This window comes from Erinaceus europaeus, chromosome 3 (assembly GCF_950295315.1).
Source record: "Erinaceus europaeus chromosome 3, mEriEur2.1, whole genome shotgun sequence".
NCBI classification, from domain to species: domain Eukaryota; kingdom Metazoa; phylum Chordata; class Mammalia; order Eulipotyphla; family Erinaceidae; genus Erinaceus; species Erinaceus europaeus.
In genome coordinates this window covers 22,819,101-22,841,876 of record NC_080164.1, presented here as the reverse complement: position 1 = coordinate 22,841,876, position 22,776 = coordinate 22,819,101, and the positions used below count along the sequence as shown (strand labels likewise).

The 22,776-nt window shown below is 44.8% G+C and overlaps 1 protein-coding gene across 16 annotated transcripts in view; it reads right to left on the bottom strand.

Moving 5' to 3' along the window:
- Positions 1-22,776, bottom strand: part of LTBP1 (latent transforming growth factor beta binding protein 1) — a 304,975-nt gene that overhangs the window by 12,167 nt on the left and 270,032 nt on the right. For all 16 annotated transcript variants that reach the window (XM_060186845.1, XM_060186846.1, XM_060186848.1 and 13 more), the window contains one exon: positions 20,394-20,564. In XM_060186845.1, the coding sequence (XP_060042828.1) occupies positions 20,394-20,564 (171 nt within the window). The remainder of the gene's footprint in view (positions 1-20,393; positions 20,565-22,776) is intronic.

Genomic DNA, 22,776 nt, shown 5'->3' with positions numbered 1-22,776 from the left:
ATGTCAATGCCCTGCATTTACCTATTAAAAGGCACAGAAGATGGATCAGAAAACACAACCCAACCATATGCTGTCTACAGGAATCCCACCTAACTCAACAAGACAAACACAGATTCAAAGTGAAAGGATGGAAAATTATCATACAAGCCAATAGACCACAAAAAAGGGCAGGAACAGCTATTCTCAATCTGACATGATAGACCTTAAAATAAAATTTTAAAAGATAGGAATGGACATTACTTAATGTTCAGAGGATCAGTCAATCAAGAGGTCTTAATGATTATTAACATCTATGCACCCAATGAGAGGCCATCTAAATACATCAAACATCTATTGAAAAGGGCTACAGCAACACAGTAATAGTAGGGAATTTCCACACCCTTGGATATTAGACCAGAAACTATCAAATACTTAAGAGGAAAATATTGGCAGAACTCTTTTCTGTCTAAATTTTAAAGGCATCTTCAATGAAACGAATCCAATTACAAGAAAAAGTTGAATAAACATAAAGCAGAACTTGAATTGGGTCTGGAGTATGAGGGCTAGGGGGGGAAGATTCAGGTCATTGAACATGATGGTCATGATGGCAGAGGAGGACCTAGAGGGAGGTTGAATTGTTACGTGGAAAACTGAGATAACGTAAACAGGGGTAGATGGCATAATGGTTATGCAAAGAGACTCTTATTCCTGAGGTTCCAAAGTCTCAGGTTCATGGTAAATTCACCTTCTTCACCCCATCTTGAATGGAGCTTGAAGATAAGTGAGATAAGTCAGAAACAGAAGGATGAATATGGGATGATCTCACTCTCAGGCAGAAGTTGAAAAACAAGATCGTAAGAGAAAACACTAAGTAGAACTTGGACTGGAGTTGGTCTATTGCACCAAAGTAAAAGACTCTGGGGTGGGGGTTGTATTGTTATGTGGAAATGGTATGCATATACAAAATATTGTATATTACTGTTGAGTATAAACCATTAATCCCCCACTAAGGAAATAAAAAAAGAAAAGATGCATTCATTCACTGAAACCCAGTCCCTAGGAAGAGGCAGCCTCAGTACCTTTATATCACTGGGTGAAACCAAAGCCTCCAGTGGTAAATGACAAATTTGAGGCCTGACAAAGTCACTGAGTGCATACTCTTTTTTAAAATTATTATTATCTTTATTTACTGGATAGTAACAGCCGGGAGTGGGGTAAAAGAGAGGTAGGCACCAGCAACACTGCTTCACTACTTGCAAAGATTTCCCCCTGCAAGTGGGGACCTGAGGCTTGAACCTGGGTCTTTGTGCACTGTAGCTTATGTGCCCAACCAGGTGTGCTACCACCTGCCCCACGCCACCCCACCCCCGCTCCCCCAGATGCATACTCTTGCATCCTCCTTGCCCTATACCATTGTCGTTTCAGTAGCCACCTTTAGGACCTAGTGGTGCATTTATTCTTCATCCCATGTGGCTCACTGGGGGCTCCTGCAGGCATTAAAACCACTGAGGAGCCAGGTCACTTAGAAAGGCGAAGAGAGATGGGCTAGTGGCGCACCTGGTTGAGCACACATGTTACAATGAGCAAGGACCAGGGCTCAAGCCCCGAGCCCCCACCTGCAGGAGGAAAGCTTTGTGAGTGGTGAAGCAGGACTGCAGGTGTCTCTCTGTCTCTCCCTCTCTATCACCTCTTTCCCTCTTGATTTCTGGCTGTCTTTATCCAATAAGTAAAGATAAAAGTTCAGAATGCACTGTTAACAGAAATGCACTGCCCAAGGATCCATCTAGCCACCAGTAATAATTCCTGAGGCTTCTAGGACTCCGGCAGCCCTGCCTGCACACTGTGGAGGGGCCTCAGGAATGTTCCAATACTTGGGGTCAGTCAGACAAGCAAATGCCTCACTTGACTGAACCAGATGTGGGGGGAGTGGTGTCCTCTCCTTCATTCTCTTCTCTGATACACAAAATTGAAGATAAGAACCCCAGCAGCAGTACAGACTCACAGGGGGTTCTGTATCCCCACCCCACCAAAATCAAAGGTGAGTGTACACACACACTCCCCAGAACAGCACAGAAAGCATAAAGCCAGTCTGCCGCTGGGCCACTGAGCAGGATGGGGTGACAGCTAAATCCCTTAACAGTTCTCCAGTTCTCCTGGACAGAAACAATCCAGGAACAGCACACAGAGTCCGGGTAACTCCAGCACTTTTGCAAAGAACCATTTCGTGAGAAATGTTCAGTTTCCGTAAGGAAAACAGCTAAACCTGATCCATGACACAAAGGGGGGTAAAAAAGAACACCTACAACTTCCAACAAAGAGAACACAAGTGCTTGTCAGTTCCTCTTCAAGTCTGAGAAAGAAGAAAGGAGAAGCCCTTTCCCCTCCCGACAGCTCACACGCATCTGTTATGCATCTGACAGGGAGACTTGGCTCTCTATCCAAACCAACAGCCATCATCCAGAGCGGGTTATTCAAAAGAACCAAATTCCAGTTATTGTGCGAAGAAGCTTCACTCACGGAGGACCCGAGTCACTGTGGTACCTGGACTCTGCTCCTCAACTGTGCCTCCTCCACCAACAGGCTGCCCTCTGTGCCCCACTCTCAGCACAGTGTCATCAAAGAAAGAGAATTTAGGAAATACAGGGTGCAGGTGATGCAAAGCCAAGGACCGGCATAAGGATCCTGGTTTGAGCCCCCGGCTCCCCACCTGCAGGGGAGTCGCTTCACAAGTGTCTTTCTCTCCCCCTGTCTTTTCCTCCTCTCTACATTTCTCTCTCTCCTATCCAACAACAATGACATCAGTAACAACAATATTAACTATAACAATAAAACAAGGACAACAAAAGGGAATAAATAATAGTAATAATAATAATAATAATAAAGAAATGCAGGGCAGACAAACATCCCCTCGCACTCACGGTGAGGGGTGGCTTCTCAGAAGAGTAGGTACTGGAGCTACAGCGAAGCAGACAAGTAGGATTTACTTTACAGGAGAAGATAGTATGGATTAATCTTCCAGAGAATGTCTCTAGGGCTGAGGACATATTCAGTGTCAGAGCACAGGACTAGCATGCCTGAGGCCTGGGGTTCTACCCTTGGCACTACACAGGCCAGAGCTGAGCAGCACTCTGATCTCTCTCTCTCTCTCTCATAAAAATTAAACAATGAAGGGCCAGGAGAGTACACATGTCATGCACAAGGAGCTGGGTTCGATTCCCCCAGCCACCATATGGGAAGCTTCAGATGGATGCAATGGGATGCATTGGATCTACCTTCTCGTGGTGCATCCCGTGAGTCCCCATTCATTGGGGAAACTGACGATCTTTCCTAGCCGACTGAATCCACATGGATCCCAGTCACTTTCAAAGCCAGCAACAAGCAGCTCCTGACAGCTTTCAACCTGACACTGTTGACTGGCTACGGAAGAAGGGCAAACGCTAGAAGAAGAGGGATGCAACAGTACTGTTGCCCTCCCCCCCAAGCCCCCTGCACCTTTCTTTTACCCTCTAATAAACAAAACAAAACAAGTCCACCAGTAGAACCATACAGGTTCAGAGCTCCAGTGATAACCCTGGTGGCACAGAAATAATAAGGAATTAAAAAAAAACCAGACTCCCCCATATGCATTGACAAAGCAAATTGTAAGTCTTGTCTGAGAACTACCAAGTGGTTCCTGTGAAGGCTGCTGACTTGACAGGGGCAGAGGAGAGGGGAGGATGGGGGCTGGAACCCAGGACCTGCCACATCTTCCACTGGAAAACCCCCCAAGCCCCTAGGCCTAAGATTCTAGAATTTCATATCCTTCGCCACTCCACTTTCTCTAATACAGTAACCCTCCAAGCTTGTAGATGGTTCTAGGTATTTCTCTCCTTTCTGCATGAAATATACTCTGTTGTGCTTGGATATGAGCTGCAGGCAGTCCCCACGGGGGTCACAGACCTGGTGTGCTGGTTCTGGGAGCATGGAGGAAAGGCCTGTCCTCATCTGCTCCTCCTCTTGGTCAGGGTCAAGGGTGAAGTGAATAAGCACGGGTGGTAGCAAGGACATGGGGTCTGGAGGCTGACATCGGGGCTCAAGTCCTGACTGTACCACTTACCTTTCCCCCCTGAACAGTTTTGACAAGCCTCAGTTTCCACCCCTGTCACACAAAGATCCTGATTCCTCTTTGTCCCCCTGCATCACAGATATATTTACACATAAGTGAGGTACTATACAACTAACTTCTAAGCTTCGTATCTTCAAGGACACAGAGGTGACAGTATTTTTCTCAAGAGGTAAAGTTGCTAAGTCCCTGCTGAGCATCTGGACAGGCATGAGGACCTTCCAAAGACAGTGCTAGAAAGAGTGACTGCTGGAGATTCCAGTGCTAGTGAAACTTCAAGCTGGCTGTCATTAGACAAAGAACTGTGCAGTAAATTAAGATCAAGAAGACTCCTTCTTAGGTCTGATATCAAAGCGTGAAATTACTGACAGCCTCTACAAATGACATGACCTGCCTGCACAAGGATAAAGGGTGATCTATCACACATTCTAACGCCAGATCAACGAACTCAAAATGCAGGGGCAAGTAACATTCTTAATTCTTATGTATAGTTCTGAACTCTTTAAAAGCATCTGCAATAGCCCAACAGGAATTTTACCATCTTTGCGGGGAGTAACTGGGATGTCATGGGATTTACTAGAATGCATCATCCTCTCCAGGGTCTGGGCACATGCATTTATCTCATGTGAGCTGAGTCACCTGAAGCCATAGCCAGAACTCATTCCAGCTTCCAGCTGAGTCACTGCTGGACTCCATGTGGGGACAGCAGGGAATCACTTTCATCTAAAGCTGTGGGGACTTGACACAGATTCCCTAATTAGTCGTCGACTTCCCTGCTGAGAGCCCAGGAGGATCTCCGTGCCTGCCACTCCATGTGGCTACCAACCCTTATTTTCTGTCCCCCACACACCCTTAACCCGGGGCATGTCAACCATAAGTGCACTCCTGGATGGCTGGGAGTCACCACAGAGGTCTGGCTTTGCTCTGGCAAAGCTGATCCTGGGAAGCCGACCTTGGGGGCAAATGCCATTTCTGAGACACCAAATCTCGCTGGGATTCATCTACATTCAAGTGTGAGATAAACAGGAAGTGGAAATCTTCACACCTCCCCAAGCACAAATGATCAAGGCCTGGGAGACAGGCAGGGGTCCCCAGCACTGAGTGTCGAGACAAACTCCAGGCACTGCTCACAGATTCTCCCCTGGCATGGTACTTCCTAGGATAGATGGAGCTGCTCTGATTTTAATTTTAAATTGAAAAAAAAAATGTTTCAAGGCTACTGCCTGGTGCCAGTGGATCTGCCCCCCATTCCATGGTGGCAGTAGGCAGCTTGGCCCCCTAGCAGGGGCCTCCCCCCTGCAAGGCAAACATATGCAGGGCTGGCCTCAACAGACACATGCCAGGATGCCAAGCTGGTGGTGTGGTAAAACTGTGCACTGAAGCCCCAGTTCTGCAGGAGGAGAACTGAAGTCAGTTGCATTCTGCTTGCCACACACCAGGGCTGACAGCTCTGTATGCTGGTGTCTGAATCACATCATCTGCAAATGTAGGGGACGTGAGACCTGTCTCTTAAGCATTAAAAATGGGCCAGAGCCTCGACAGGACCTTGCCCTCAACGTGGGTCAACACTGGTGGAGACTGCTGATTTCTCTGAAGGGAGGCTGGGTCAAAATACTCTGCCAAAGTTGAAAAACAAGATCAGAAGAGAAAACACAAGTAGAACCTGAACTGGAATTGGCGTACTGCACCAAAGTAAAAGACTCTGGGCTGGGTGGGTGGGGGGGGGGAGAACACAGGTCCAAAAAAGGATGACAGAGGACCTAGGGGGGGGTTGTATTGTTATGTGGAAAACTGATAAATGTTATGCATGTACAAACTATTGTATTTACTGTTGAATGTAAAACATTAATCTCCCAATAAGGAAATTTAAAAAAATACTCTGCCACTTGAGGAAGACGGGTCCTGCAACGAGTACAGCCTAGAATGTTCCTAACTATGACTATAGAATACGAGCTCAGACCTGCAGGCTCCCGTGCTGACAATGGGCCCCAGATCAAATCAATGGAGTTTACAGTTAGCAATACATATATACTTGTCCCATAATTGGGAGCTACTCTTTTCCCTGATCCAGTTTTCCAGACTTTTTCTAACTCTGACACCATCTTCCCAGATCATGCCCTTGGCCCACCTACATCTTAGCTGTTGGGCTCAGGCAAAAATTAGTAAAGTCATGGGTCCCTTAGAATACACCTAAAATAGACCTACTAATTTCTTCCAAAATGGAGACCCCAAATCTCATAGGCTATAGTCTTACATTTAGATTCCTGATTATTAAATGATTTGTTCTGCTTTTTATCTTAATGCTTTTTCAGCCACCAAGTTTCAGATGCTACCATGACACCAACCTGATTTCACTGGACAGATGGCCTCACCAATGTGCCCTGGAACCCCACCTCCCCAGATCCTGCCCCACTAGAGAAAGATGGAAACAGGCTGAGAGTATGGATGGACCTGTCAACGCCCATGTCCAGCAGAACAGTGATTACAGAAGCCAGACCTTCCAACTTCTGTACCCCATAATGATCCTAGGTTCATGCTCCCAGAGGGATAAAGAACAGGAAAACTTCCAATGAAGGGGAGCTTTGGTGATGGGATTTGTTTGGAATTGTGTCTCTCTTAGTCTATGGTCTTGTTGGTCATTATTAAATCAATTTAAAAAAAAAAAAAAACAGGCCAGGAGCTGCCCTAGTACCTAGACCAAGTTCCTCTCTCTCTCCCTCTCCCTCTCTAATGCCCATTTTTATTCACTTTGAAGGCCCTGCCTTCACTTACTTTCTAAGCCACAACTACACCTACTCCAACCTCCAGGTGACCTTCCTTTTCTCTCTTCCCTCTCAGACAAGGGAAACAGCACCTGGTTTCTTCAGGTGTCCTTTGGAATCTCTTCCCTCTCAGTGATGGTGAGCAAACAAAGGTTCCTGGTCACATAAGTTTTGAACTGGGGTTCAGAGTGTCCGAGACCAGGTATTTTTCTAGCAGGTTTCAACATGTCCTGCTGATTGATGATGGTGTCTGGGTAGCGGGTAGCATGTGGCATGTGTGCACACGGAGGGCAAGGGGGAAGAAGACAGACTGGAATGAGTGTCCGCTCCTGAATAGGATGCTGAGGTAGCATCATCATAGCCATCTGCTCCTTAATTAGCAAAAGTCACAAAATACAAACAACACTGACCATGGACAGTACTGATGATGAAGAAGAAAATGTGACAGAGAGGACTTGGTTGGCAAGGCCATGCTCTGTGGAAGTGGATATAGGGGTATCTGTCCACTCACTCTGCCCTTAGAGAATAAACACTTACCCACAGTGCCTGGTGGACAGGCAGTGCTAGAGAAAACTCCCAAGGCTGGCACCAACCAGACCATTCAAGCTGCTGCCTTCCCTCTGTCAATACCTGAGCAAGAGTCAGAGCACAGCTGGTCTGATTCTGTGACAAGGCCACACACAAGCCCCCTGAGCCTGACCAGGCAGGAACATAGTGACCTATAAAAAGGTAGTTGTTAACCATGGAACTGTGCAGATAAGCAACCATCCAGGGATGGCAACCCTCCGTTCCCAGAAGAATGGGTTGAATGGGTTCAGACTAAGGAAAATAACTCCTGTGAGAATGTCATACCTCAGAAAAGGTAGCAACAACAAATGCTGGAGAGGTTGTGGGGACAAAGGAACCCTCCTGCACTGCTGGTGGGAATGTAAGTTGGTCCAACCCCTGTGGAAGGAAAGCAGTCTGGAGAACCCTCAGAAGGCTAGAAATGGACCTACCCTATGACCCTGCGATTCCTTTCCTGGAGATATATCTCAACAAACCAAACACAACCATCCAAAAAGATTTGTGTATATTTATGTTCATAGTAGCACAGTTTGTAATAGCCAAAACCTGGAAGCAAGCCAGGTGTCCAACAACAGATGAGTGGCTGAGTAAGTTGTGGTATATACACACAATACTACTCAGCTATTAAAAATGGTGATTTCAGTTTCATAGATGTGATTGATAGATGCTTCTGGGATAGTCTGAACTACAGAATGAGCTCTGCCCCACCCAGAGTTAAGGACTAGGGAGATCCACTGTGAGCACTCATGAGACTTGTTATGCCTGAGGTCCAGAGGCTCAGGTTCAACCCCTAGTACCTTCACATGCCAAAACAGAGTGTACTCCCTATGCTCATAGCTACATTATTCAAGAGTGGACAGATCCTAAATGTCCATCATCAGGTGACTGGATCAAGAAGTTATGGGATATGTCCCATGGAATACTACTTTGCAATCAAAAAAGGCAATATTGTGTCCTTTGGGACAAAAAAATGGATGAAGCAGGAGGTGATGATGCTTCATGAAATAATAGAAGAATGGCAACTACCAGATGGTTTCACTCATATGTGGAATGCAGAAATCTGATCTCCATGATGTTGACAAAGGGAAAAAAAATCCAAACAAAACAGAAGCAAGCAAACTGTAAGACTTGTGAGAACTCTGGTGGTTATCTTTGGGAGGCTAGAGGGTGTGGATATGGAATTCTGGTGGTGGTGTGGTGTGGACCTATACACTGTACTCTTATTATCTTTTAACAAACTGTTATTAATTTAAAAAATGAGAAAAAAAAAAAGAATAGTCAACTCAGATCTGTGACCTTGGAAGAGCCACTGTAGTTTTCAGTGGAGGGAATAGGGACACAGAACTGGCTATGGGAACGGTGTGAAGTTGTACCCCTGCTATCTTTTAATTTTGTAAATCTGTAATAAATCACTAATAAAATTATAATAAGTAAATTTTCTAGCATAGCCTGTCCTAGCCTTGGTGACAAATTGGAACCTCGACTGACTGATGAGCCAAACTAGGCCCTTTCTTCACCACAGCTGTCCTTCTGGGACAGACAAGAAAATTAAATATGACCTCGAGACCGCCAGGTAAGGTGACGGCTCAGCAATGAACAAGCGTGACTAACACCCCGGGGGGAATAGTAACCTCGGATGCTAGTGAGCTCAGCGCCACCAGCCTGCACTGTTGCTCCCAGGGTTTCTGCTGATTGCCGCTCTGTGATTTATTGGGTGAAGGAGATCAAATTGCTTAATGTCCAATTAAACTGTACTTGTTGAAGGCAGGGAAGCAATGAAGTCCAAAGTCTTGGCAGGGGAAGCCAGTAAGCGCTCAAGCTGTAAGCAGACTCAGGGTCTGGGGACCAGTCAACCCCTGAACCCTTTGCCCCCCAAACACTCACAGCCTTTCCCTGCCCTTTCTTGAAGACTTATGAAGACCTTAAGGTTTGCATCTTAAGGGAAGATCCTCTATTTTTAAATACCTACCCTGTGTTTTGGAATGACATGATGAAGTCTTACATTCAGTTCATCTCTGAGGAATTAAGGAATAAAGGAGACTCTCATACTTGCTAAGAGACCAGACTAACAGTGCAACAGAAGCAGAAAAGCAGGAGCAAAGTTCAGCATGTTGATTTTCCAGTGATCGGCTTCATGCTCTTCCAAGCTGAAGGGCAGACCAAACAGTTCACTTCCTCCTTTCCTGCCCTTTAAAGATCACTCTGAAGTGACAACAGGAGTGCACAATGAGGACAAATAACAAACAGACATGAGGAATCTAGCTTTTTTTTTTTTTGCATGAACCAAGTAAGAATTAATTTTCAATAGCAGCTCAGTCTGAGTGTAAGAATAAAAGGGAAGTTGTACAACGCAGTGCATGCACTAAATGCCCCTGTATCTCTCACTTTCAAGTGCTTCATTTCTGTTACGCAAATTCCATCTAAAAAAGTCTAGAGGCAAAATATTCAGGGAAAATGTTTATTTTTAAAAAATACTTATTTTTTATTTATTTATGTATTCCCTTTTGTTGCCCTTGTTGTTTTATTGTTGTATTTATTATTGTTGTGTTACTGACTGCTATTGTTGTTGGAGAGGACAGACAGAAATGGAGAGAGGAAGGGAAGACAGAGAGGGGGAGAGAAAGACAGACACAGGCAGACCTGCTTCACCGCCTGTGAAGCGACACCCCTGCAGGTGGGGAGCCAGGGGCTTGAACCAGGATCCTAGGGAAAATGTTTATATATTCACATAATCTTTCCATACTTAATGGGTAAAACAAAGAGACAAGACTTGTTAATATCTATAATTCTTTCTAGATTACATAGTCTGTGATTTGAAACAGAAAACTGCTCTCAGGCTGCAAAATCTTGGGAAGTTAATTTGTTGCTGGAACTAGTGACTATACTATGAGGTAAACACCACTAGGAGGCGCTCCTGCCCTCTGGTGTTGCTTGACCTGGAGGTTTTCAGAATGACTGAGGAATCTAGAGTTTAATACATTATAAGCACAGATGGCATAATTGTAAGGGCAGTCCAATCTTCTCTTTTTCAGCTAAGGAGACATATCCAGAGAAACCTAATGATATCCTAAAGGTTAAACCAGGGGGAAAAAAACCCCAGTTAATAGTTTCCTTTGATTCAAGCAATATATTGTGAACATAGAAGAGTGAAGATAGTCAATTCTAGAGCATGTTACTTTTACAAGATTAATCATTTACAAGGCTAGCCATGCTCAGTGCAGAGAAAGCTGAATTGTCATTTCTTCAAAATCCTATTAAAATTCAGAAATAAGAATCTTTTTCTTAGACATTCTTTTTTAATATTTATTTTCCCTTTTGTTGCCCTTGTTTTTCATTGTTGTTGTTATTGTTGTTGGATAGGACAGAGAGAAATGGAGAGAGGAGGGGAAGACAGAGAGGAGGAGAGAAAGAGAGACACTTGCAGACCTGCTTCACCACCTGTGAAGTGACTCCCCTGCAGGTGGGGAGCTGGGGGCTCGAACTGGGATCCTTCTGCCAGTCCTTGCGCTTTGTGCCACGTGCACTTAACCCACTGCACTATCACCCGACTCCCAGAAATAAGAATCTTAAGGCTATGAAATAACATACACACACACATTCCTGTAATCTGTTGCCTTTACTAGAAGAACATGTTCTAGGTTATTCATCTGGCTCCAATTTTTCTTCAAGTACCCTCCCCTCTCTCATTCTCCTAGATTCTCTCTTTTTAAAGGCAGATAGATACAAGGACTGAGCAGTGATGCACGAGGTTAAGCGCACATAGTACTTATTCAAGGACTTGTACTGGGGTCCAGGTTTGTGCCTCTGGCTCCCCACCTGCAGGCAGGATGCTTCACAATTGGTGAAGTAGGGCTGCAGGTGTCTATTTCTCTCTCCCTCTCTATCTACTCCCCTCAATTTCTCTCTGTCCTAGCCAATAACAAAACAGCAACAAAAAGGCCAACAGGAGTGGTGGGTTAGTAGTGGCAGCACTGAGCCCCAGTGATAACCCTGGAAGCAAAAAAAGGTAAGAGATCAAGATCACAGAGCTGAAGCTTCCTTCACTTTGGTGGAAGCAAGGCTTGAACCTGGGTCACACACAGGGCAAAGCAGTGCACTGTCCAGGTGAGGTATTCTGCCAACACTGTCCTCTTAGATTTTTGCCTCCTTTCAAAGAGACTTCCAGCCCCTGTAGGGCACGGAAGCCACGGGGAATAACCATTTGCCCAGTTTGCCGTTTCTGAACAGAAACTGACACTATCAGGCACGGCCAGCCCATGTCACACTCTGATCTGAAAAGCATCTCACCAGCACCATCACATTTAAACTCCAAGTGACCTCTGAAGCAGCTGTCAGTCACTGCCCCTCCACAAGCAAGGAGAACCAGAATTCCAGGCCCCCGCGTTTGGATCCTGGAGCATGTACAGTGGACCCCACATGTCTGCACAGTGTACACAGCCTGGGTGCCAACGGGGAGGCCCTGTCTGTCTGTCCCAGTTTGTTTTCAGCTCCCACTCTGGTTTCTAACAGCTGCTCTTTCTTGGATCATTAGCACTCAGCATTTACGATGGATAAGCCGAATGCTTTCAGAGTCATGAGGATCTATGACCTGAGCTTCACAGAGGAGCTTTCCACTTTGGATAAAGGAAACTGGAGTCCGGCGCGAGTCACAGAACCCCAGCCAAAGGCAGCACGAGCCGGGGACTGCCTGGCCCGTAGGCGGGTCACTCAAGGCGCCTTGCTCACATGGCAGCTGTCCCAAGGTTATTACTAACATTCTTGGGAAACATGTTTCCTGGAAAAGCCTTCAGACCGTGACTGCTGAATGGCCTTTTGCAACTTGTGCCCAGTCGCCATTTTTTCTCCCATTCAGCCCATGAGTCCGTTCTCTGTTTTCCTTCACACCTTGTGGAATCCTTGCGGTGACACTGACAATGACAAGGTTAACTGTGTGAGGAGGGCAAAGCTGGGCAAACACCTAATTCTTCAGTTTTGTATGTGAAAAAGTTTTGATCAGCTGTTAGGCAGTAGTAAAAAAAATTATGTGTCATATAGTGAATGGTGAACTTATGAAGGCTCTCACCTGTCCAACTAAATGACAAACTACTTAGGAATATCCTACTTTCACCACAGATATATGATTATAGTTAAGTCTACGATCTAATCTACTATAGCATATACATTAGAGAGCATAATCTAAATTTAATCTATATAACATAAATACATGTTAGTTTATTTTTTATTTTTTGTTCCTTCCATGGTTATCACTGGGGCTTGGTGTCTGTGCAATGAATCCACCGCTTCTGGTGGCCACTTTTTTATTTTTATTTTCTTCATTTGATAAGATAGATAGAAATTAAGAGGAAAGTCTCATCTGTTCTATTCTTACTTTTAGGTTCTTGATTATTAAACAATTAGTTCTGCTTTGTATCTTTTCAGCCACGCCACCAAGTTGCAGATGCTACCATGACATCAACCTGACTTCCCTGGGCAGATGACCTCACCAAGTCCTGGAACCCTACCTCCCCAGAGCCCTACCACACTAGGAAAAGATAGAAATAGACTGGGGGTATGTATTGACCTGCCATTGCCCATGTCCAGCAGAGAAGCAATTACAGAAGCCACACCTTCCACCTTCTGCACCCCATAATGATCCTGGGTCCGTGCTCACAGAGGGATAAAGAGTAGGAAAGCTTCCAATGGATGGGGGGCTGGAATATGGAGCTCTGGCAGTGGGAATTGTGCCCCTTTTATCCAACAGACCTGTCAATCACTAGTAAATCAATAAAGTGTCACTTCATAGGTGGTGAAGCAGGTCTGCAGGTCTGTCTTTCTCTCCCCGTCTTCCCCTCCACGCTCCATTTTCTCTCTGGCCTATCCAACAATGACAACATCAATAACAACAATAAAAAAAAAAAGCAACAAAGGCAACAAAAGGGAAAATAAATATTTAAAAATTTAAACAAAAAATTGAAGTTTCCCTACTGCACGTGGGAAGCAGGGGCTCGCACCAAGGCCTGTCCACATGATAATGTGTGCACTTAACTTGGTGTGCCAAGGCCTGGCCCTGTTCTCTTTTACGTTTCACATAAACACAAACTGTTCAGCTGTTTCAAAGCTTTCTTCCCCCAGGGATGGATGATAGCTTACCCAGAAGAACATACACTTTACCACGTGCTCGGACATGGGTTGGAGTCCCCGGCACCTCATCACGCAATGTAAGTGCTGTGGTTTCTTGCCTCTGTCTCTGTCCTTCTCTGTCTCTATATTTTTGAAGTGAAGATAAACCAGGGAGGGGTCCACTAGAAGTAGTGGAATCATGCAGACATGTAGGCCCAATAAAACAAACAAACAGTTATGCATGTGATAGTTACTAAACATGTTATTCTATGCCTTGTTGAAAAAGTCTAAACCTGGTGTCATTCTATATTTGAGTCTATAGATGTGCTTCATATAAAAAATTACTTTGGGGGGCTGGGTAGTAGAGCACCCAGTTCAATATGCACATCACCATATGGAAGGACCCAAGTCTGAGCCACTGCCTCCCGCCTGCAGATGGACACTTCACGAGAAGTGAAGCAGATCTGCAGGTCAATCTCTCTCCCTCTCTCCCTCCCTCTCTCCCTCCATTCCTCATCTTTTTGTCCCATCTTTAATTCCTCTCTGTCCTATCAATTTTTTTAAAAAAAAAAAAAGGAAAAAAAGAAAGGCTGACAGAACTCCTACCTTCTGCTCCCCATAAACAACCTTGATCCATTCTGTCAGCGGGGGGAAAAAGTGATAGGATGAAGGTACGAGAGCTCTGCACTCCAGCTCCATCAGCACCCAGAGAGAGAGAAGGAAAAGGAAAGGGACATAGAGAGGTAGTTATGATGTCATGAGCGGCTTAGAGGGAAAGAGAGGATTGAATCAGGAAAAGAAGGAGCAACTTTGTATAAATGTGGACAGATAGTTGTAGAGATGATCGGCTGGCCCCTGTCTACAACTTTAAGGGAACAGTAGTGGATTGCAGTGGGGAGAGTGAAGATTCAGAAAACTCTGATGGTGGGAATGGTGTGGATTCAAAACCCTGTCGACATGTAATTCTGTAATATATATATATATATATATATATATATATATATATATTTTTTTTTTTTTTTTTAAAAAGCTGAGAGGGGTTGTGGATTCATAGTGCCAGCACTGAGCCCCAATGATAACCCTGGTGGTAGTGAAATAAAGGGCTATATAGCCAGCCCCTCATGCTCCCCATTGGTGTGACGCAACTTACCAACTAATTCCCTCCTGACAGAATCAATTCCAATTTGTTCTTATGTTTCTCTTCCCATGTACAAGGTGAATTAAGGCAGATAAAGTCCTAGAACTAGAGTTTTATACAAAGATTTAACTTTTTTCCCCACCAGAACACTGCTCGATTCTGGCTTATGGTAATGCTATCACTACAGTACAAAATTTCTTTCTTTCTTTTTTCTTTTCTTTTTTTTCTTTTTTTCTTTTTTTGCCTCCAGGGTTATTGCTGGGGCTCAGTGCCTGCACCATGAATCCACTGCTCCTGGAGGCCATTTTTTCCCCCTTTTGTTGCCCTTATTGTTGTAGCCTTGTTGTGGTTATTATTGTTGTTGTTGATGTCACTCATTGTTAGATAGGAAAGAGACATGGAGAGGAGGGGAAGACAGAGAGGGGGAGAGAAAGACCGACACCTGCAGATCTGTTTCACCGCCTGTGAAGTGACTCCCCTGCAGGTGGGGAGCCGGGGGCTGGAACTGGGATCCTTACGCCGGTCCTTTGTGCCATGTGTGCTTAACCCGCTGCGCTACCGCCCGACCCCCCAAATTTATTTCGGGGGGGGGGGGCATGAACACAGAGCATTAGTTGGCTCTGGATATGACAGTGCTGTGGATTGAACCTGGGGCCTTTGGAGCCTCTGGCATGCAAGTCCTGTGCTTTAATACTGAGCTACTTCCCTCAAGTTGGAAACAGAATTTTTGAATCAAATCTCTCTGGATATTTGAATCTTCAAACTGCTCTCCCAGTAAAAATAGCCCATGGCTCTATGCTTTGTGTTTAAAAGCATTTTCTTAATTCTTGCCAATTTTCTTTATGGCATTTCAGTTTTCTTAAGGACTTATAAAACCAATCAAACAAACAATACTATCACTCTCCCTGTCAACTCTGATCACATAAACACCTGCGATGCAGTGCATCATGACACCAGCAGGTGGCACACTCCCAGCACAGTAGGTGTCCCATCAAGAAATTTTTCAAGTCTTCGATCAAGACTATCATCCCAGTATGCCCAATTTACTTTTATAATTATCTTAACAGTTCACTCATCAGGAGTTATTTTAATAGGGTAGTCAGATACTGAGACTTCTGGGTACTTTTGATTCCAAGATTCAAATCTGTCTAGCTTTCTTTTATTTGTAGCTTTCATTTCTTTCATTTTGATATGAGAAAGAACACAGCACTGCCCAGCTCTGGCTTATGATGGTGTGGGGGACTGACTCTGGGATTTTGCAGCCCCAGTCATGAAAGTCTTTTCACATAAACATTATGCTATCTCCCTTGCCCATAGATTTCATTTCTAGGCTTGATAAAGACAGCCTAGATAAATTAATTGCAAAGCATAAATACATTTTCCAGAAAATTTAATACTCAAGAAAAACAACAAACAAAATGTTTAAAAACTCACTTTACATGTTAGGTTAGCCGTCACCAACAGTTTTGTTTACTCAAGAAGCACTAACTTACTGTAACTAATTCATCAAGTAGTATCATCTGTTACACCCATTTGACTATGTAGAACTGATGTTGGATTTGGCCTAGCTTCCTTACTGCTTAGTTCTAAAACTCTAGTTTTTCTCTGGGCAAAATCTTTATTTTGGGACTATTGTATTCTTAGGAACGCTGTGTCTCTAGGCTGTGCTGTGAATTGTGGGGAGAAAACACTGGAAATAACCACTCGTGTGTTGGAGAGGGTAGGAGGCCAAAGCCAGATGTCAACATTAGAACCTGTCACTGACTAGTATAGAACCCAGGCATACCACAAACTTTCTGTTCTTCCTTCCCTCTTCCAGCAAAGCACATACACCTACTTCAGAGAATAGCTCTGAAAATTAAACACCCTAACTGACACACACACACATATGTGTGTGTGTATCCAAGTTATCTTTTAGCTTTTATTCTAGTGGCAACCCAGGAAAGACTACCTCTCACTTTTTTTTATTATTTTATTGATAGAACAAAAATATTGACAAGAACATCTCTCTTTTTTAAAAAATTTAAAATTATCCTCATTTACTGGATAGAGGCAACCAAAAATCAAGAGGGAAGGGGGTGATAGAGAGGGAGAGAGAAAGACAGACACCTGCAGCCCTGCTTCACCACTCGCAAAGTTTTCCCCCTCCAAGTGGGGGCTGGGGGCTTGAACCCAGGTCCTTGTACATCGTAACATGTGTGCTCAACCAGGTGTGCCACCACCCACCCCCAAGACTATGTCTCTATAGCAAACTCTTATCCCCATGAACTCCACAGCTGGTCCTGATTTCAAGGTTCTGAGCATTCTCTGCTTTCTTGTTAGCACGGCAACAGAAATTCCCAGAAAGATCCAACAGCACCCACACCCTCTCTCACTCAGGGTACAAGGCAATGGTTTGTTTTCACTGACTTGGTTTTCCAAACAGCCACTTCTCTCTGAGGTTGGCCTGAGGTCATGATAGATGGCTCGAGTTCACAAGTCTCCCCTCCCAAGTCACTCAGCCCCCTAAAGCAGAGCAGAGTTAGGGAGTACGTGTAAGGGGAAGGAGAGGAGGGCCCTACTTCAACAAAACACCCACTGCCATCGGCAATCTGGAAGCTTCTCCCTGATACTTCACGCCTGACCTCCAAGAGTGTGGCTGGGATTTACAACAAGGTCCTGAGCAGCCCCCACAAAGTGAGCTGACTGCTACAAGCACTAATTCCTGACACCGGCCGTTACCTCATACCTTCCCCTGCATGTGACACAGATCCACCAGTGGTCACCGCCCTGCAGAGAATGATGGGGACAGAGCCAGGCCCACCCCCTCCACCAACACCAACGGCCTTCTCTGATAGAGCTGCAGTCTTTACAAGAAACAGTGTCCGTGGCTTCCTGGACCCGGAGTGTGAAAGTCTGCCCTGGAGCCAGAGTTCCACTCTGCGCCAGGCCGGGCCTTTAATGTTCGAGCTGATGACAAGGATGAGGATTTATGTCCCTCTCTCCTCTAGCACCGTTTCCATCAGTAACTCATTGTTCCCCCCGCCATGCTGCCCTGCCAGGGGAACTAGAAGGTTCCACGCTCAACAGGCTGGGAGTCCTCCAGCACTTATGTTAACAGACAATACAGCCCTTTCTCAGCGAGGAGGTTACCCGTGGACGGGGCTGCCCGGCGGAGATGATGAACGGAGCAGCTTTAAACTCCTCAGGGGAAAATGAGTAACAGTACCAACAAAAGGCGCTTTCAACAGAATTAAGTCAGATGCTGTCCTGTGAGTCTCTGGAGCCTTGCTGGGGTGGACCTGGGGCCTAGTGGCCAATGGGTCACCTGCCCCCTCCTCCCTCTACCTGGCAGCCAGGTGGTTACTCTTAATGCCAAATAAGATCTCTGGATAAAGAACACACTCTTCAATGGTTCTGAAGCAGTGGTTTGCAAAGTGGATTCCAGGAATCCTTGGGCTCTCCAAGACTGGGGGGAGGGGATGTCTTAGTGTACCTGGCCAGATCCACCAGGGTCTCAGATGCAAATGAATTTCTACACTAGAGGCTGGCTGACCAAGTGGGGAAAAAGCAAAAACCACTGATTTTGCATCCAGGGAGGTAGTTCAGTTAACAGAGTACACGGCTTGCCTGTCTGAGACTCCCGGTTCTCTGTCCGGAGTAGCAGCGTGGTGCTTTGGCTTCTAGTGTCTCAGTTATGTTTTAAACAGTAACATTTTTTTTTTTTTTGCCTCCAGGGTTATCGCTGGAGCTTGGTGCCTGCACTATGAATCGACTGCTCTTAGAGGCCATTTTTCCAATTTTGTTACCCTTGTTGTTGTTATTGCTGTTGTGGGATAGGACAGAGAGAAATCAAGAGAGGAAGAGAAGACAGAGAGGGGGAGAGAAAGACAGATACCTGCAGACCTGCTTCACCACTTGTGAAGTGACCCCCCCCTGCAGGTGGGGAGCCGGGGGCTCGAACTGGGATCCTTGCGCTTTTGCACTATGTGTGCTTAATCCAGCACATTATCATCCACCACTACCCTCCCCTCTAAATCAACGAGGCTACCCAGAGGTATCACGCATGGGTGAGGTCTGAGGACATTTCCAAGTATAGCATTACAATAAGCAGATGAGCACTTTCAGGAGGTGAACGCTAACTTGGGGGGGGGGTATCTGTGGAAGGGAACACAGCATATTTTTTTTATTAATGATTTTTAAAAATATTTATTATTTATTCCCTTTTGTTGCCTTTTATTGTTGTAGTTATGATTGATGTTGTTGTTGTTGGATAGGACAGAGAGAAATGGAGAGAGGAGGGGAAGACAGAGAGGGGGAGAGAAAGATAGACACCTGCAGACCTGCTTCACCGCCTGTGAAGCGACTCCCCTGCAGGTGGGGAGCCGGGGTTCGAACCGGGATCCTTATGCCGGTCCTTGCGCTTTGTGCCACCTGCGCTTAACCCGCTGTGCTACCGCCTGACTCCCCCACAGCATCTTTTTGTCCCTTCTCCACCTTCATGCACTCAGACTTCCCAGTACCCAGCCTGGCTGACAGAGATGCCTGACTGTATAGAAGCTGGGTAGACAGAGCTCACTTCACATCCCCCCTAACCCCCCAGTCTCGGCTGCTGGGGCATCTCTGGCTCCAGGCTCTTTGACGTCTGGATTACTCTGACTGGAGTCTCTGTCCCCATGCATTTTCATCCTTTGCTATTCACTTCCTTTCTATGGTCTTTCATATTATTATGCCACACTGGTTTTACATCTAAGCTGAAAAGCAAAGCTATTAAATAGCATGAAACCCGCTTTCTAATTAAATGAGCTACAATGAACGCATGGACTCTTTTCAAGCAATTCTTCCCCCTCTGGATCATTCTAAGACTTTTTTTTTTCACCACAAGCTACTTAGAATAATAGAACAAAACATTATAAACTCCTTTGACTTATATCACACAGTGTTTTCTCTTATGGCTTCAAAGAAGTCTGTACAAGTACAAGATAATACACCAAGCACTTTTGAGTGTCATTCATTAACAAGCAATAAGTCAGTCAGTGTATGAGTAAGAGGAGGAAGGCACAGCCCACAGTTACCAAACATCCCAGCAGGAGCCCCTCCAGGCCTCCCCCAACGACAAGAAGCAAGATGAACCCACAGCTGGCAAGGCTACTCGCTCCCCCCCACCCCGACCAAAGCTTTTACCCCAGACCTGAAACTTGCAGGGAGAGGAAGATATGTGCGCTTCCCCCACACTTACCTTCCAGTGTTTCCTTTATCGTTCTCGCTCTCTTTGCTCTCTCATCAAAGAGGCTGACAGAAACATTGAGATTTCAACCTACAGAGATACCCTCCTCTTGTACACTTTTTGATCTAAGTGGAAACGGTGAGAAGGAAAAAGCAAGACAAGTCCAGAGACATACATTCTACAGCCCTCTGTCATCAATGTCTAAGCTACAATCTGCTTATTTGGGTCATTTGGCATTCTCTGGGGTGGGGCAGGGGGGTACGGAATATGGGTTTCAAAAAAAGGTAATGACAAGGTCTGGGTTGGAGGTAAAGAAGGAGTCACATGTTGATGCAATCCCACTTATTCCCAGAGAGACAGACAGACCGACCAACTGACAGACAGACAGACACACACACACACACACACACACGTGTACACACACCCCTGATGCAAGTTGTCAGGAAGGGAAGGCTTGACAAACACCAACAATTTGGCAGGATCTAAAAAGAGGTGAGAAGAACCCTCTCCCCATCACTAGGGGACATGGGGGTGGCTCACCTGAATCCTTCATGGGGCAAAGGGCACACTGCATGCCCCAGGCCTCCCCGTAGAGACAGCAGCACTCAGTGTAGGTCGTCTGCTTGCCCACCAGGGGCCGGCTACACACGTACTCCTCACTCAGATGTTCCCAGCACAGATCTTGGTAGACATCGGTTTCTTCAATTTGTTCTGGAAAGAAAAGTAAGATTCCATGACAATGGTACTGTTTCCTAAACATCATGGAGAAGCCAGAGTGTATCAAAATTTCCATCCCCATTTCTGAGAGTGAATTCTAAGTCTGGAACCAGCCTGGTCTTTTCATAGATCAAGCCTCTCTGTCCTCTCCAATGACAATGTCATTCCATCAGCTGAAATTCACCCTGCCCATCATGTTCCAATCATATACTCCTCTCATGAGCTTCCATCAAGATATCTGACACCCCACTATCTGTCTGAACTCTGCCATTATTGCAGTCCTCTATCAAATGCTACTTCTTTCAAAATCCCCTCCCCTTATGGGGGAGGGGAGATTCATTCTTCTTATGCATGCCATCTGTCAAAGTCCTGTTCCAGTGACAGTGCCTCTTAATCCTAGAGTCCTCAATTTTAATCTTTATATTTTTTAATTAATTAAAGGTGATAATGAACTGGTGATTTATGGTAATTAGCAATGGTGAGAATTAATGCCCTGCAAACTATGGTAGAGGAAAACACCTCAAGCAGAGCAGCAAATAGAAAAAATAGTTGAAAAATGCCCCAAACAGTGTGAGAGCCCTCTGGAACCAAGTCTAGATAAGTGATTACTGGCATTATAAGGTCCTGGAAGAAGAGGAAAGAGTAGAAACTCCATTTGAATAAATAATAGCCCAAAACTTCCCTAAGTGGGAAAGGAAACAAGCATACAAATGCAAGAGGCTTAAAGAGTCTCAAACAAAAGAAATGCAAACAGATACAGCCCAAGATATATTATAACTTAAGTATTAAAAACTAAAGAGCAGAATACTACAAACATCTAGAAAAAACAAATGTCATGTAAGGGAGCCCCTATACGATCATCTACAGACTTAACAGAAACTACATATGGCAAAATGGAATGACACGAGAATTTCAGTTCTGAACCCTGTGGAGAGCAGTCTGGAGAGCTCTCAGAAGTCTGGAAGTGGACCTACGATTCCTATGAACCTGCGATTCCTCTCCTGGGGATCTATCCTAAGGAACCCAACACACCCATCCAAAGAGATCTGCGTGTACCTATGTATGTTTCATAGCAGCACAGTTTGTAATAGCCAAAAACTTGGAAGCAGCCCAGGTGTCCAACAATAGATGAGTGGCTGAGTAAGCTGTGATATATAATGGAATCAGCTATTAAAAATAGTGAAATCACCTTCTTACTCCATCTTGGATGGAACCTGACAATATGTTAAGTGAGATAAGTCAGAAACAAAAGGATGAATATGGGACGATCTCACTCAGAAACAGAAGTTGAAAACAAGATCATAAGGGAACACTAAGCAGAAATTGGACTGGAGTTGGTGTATTGCACCCAAGTAAAAGATTCTGGTGTAGGGGGTTGGTTTTCAGGTCCTAGAACATGATGGCAGAGGAGGACTTAGTGGGTATTGTACTGTTACATGGAAATGTTATGCATGTACAAACTTCTATCTATTACTGTTGACTATAAACCATTAATCTCCTAATAAAGAATTTTAAAAAATTTTGGTGTATAAAAATTATAAGCTTCCAGAAAGGAATAAAAATATGTAATATACATACACACACACACACACATATAGGTATATATACACTGGAATATTACTCAGCTATTAAAAATGGTGAATTTACCTTCTTTACTCCATCTTGGATGGAGCTTGAAGATACCATGTTAAGTGAGATAAGTCAGAAACAAAAGGATGAATATGAAATGTTCTCACTCATAAACAGAAGTTGAGGAAGATCAGAGGGAGGACACTAGGCAGAACTTGGACTGGAGTTGTACCACACCAAAGTAAAAGACTCTGGGGGTAGGGGAAGGGTCTGGGTCCTGGAGCATGATGGCAGAGAAGGACCTAGTGGGGGTTGTATTGTTATGTGGAAATGTTATGCATGTACAAACTACTGTATTTTACTGTCAACTATAAACCATCAATCCCCCCCATAAATAAATTAATTAAGAAAAAAAAGAATTCCAGTTCTGAAGGAAAGGGATTTCTTTTTTTAAACCAAGAATACCCTGCAAGATCATCACTTAAAGTAGAAGGAAGGAAAAAAATGAAAGAGGAAAGAATTTATAGGTAAAAAATTCTGTGTGATACCTCTGCTCACTGGAAACATATAGAGATTCTTCTCAACAGGCTTTGGTGATTTTGTGGCTAATTCCCCCACACACACCAAAATGCTAGCT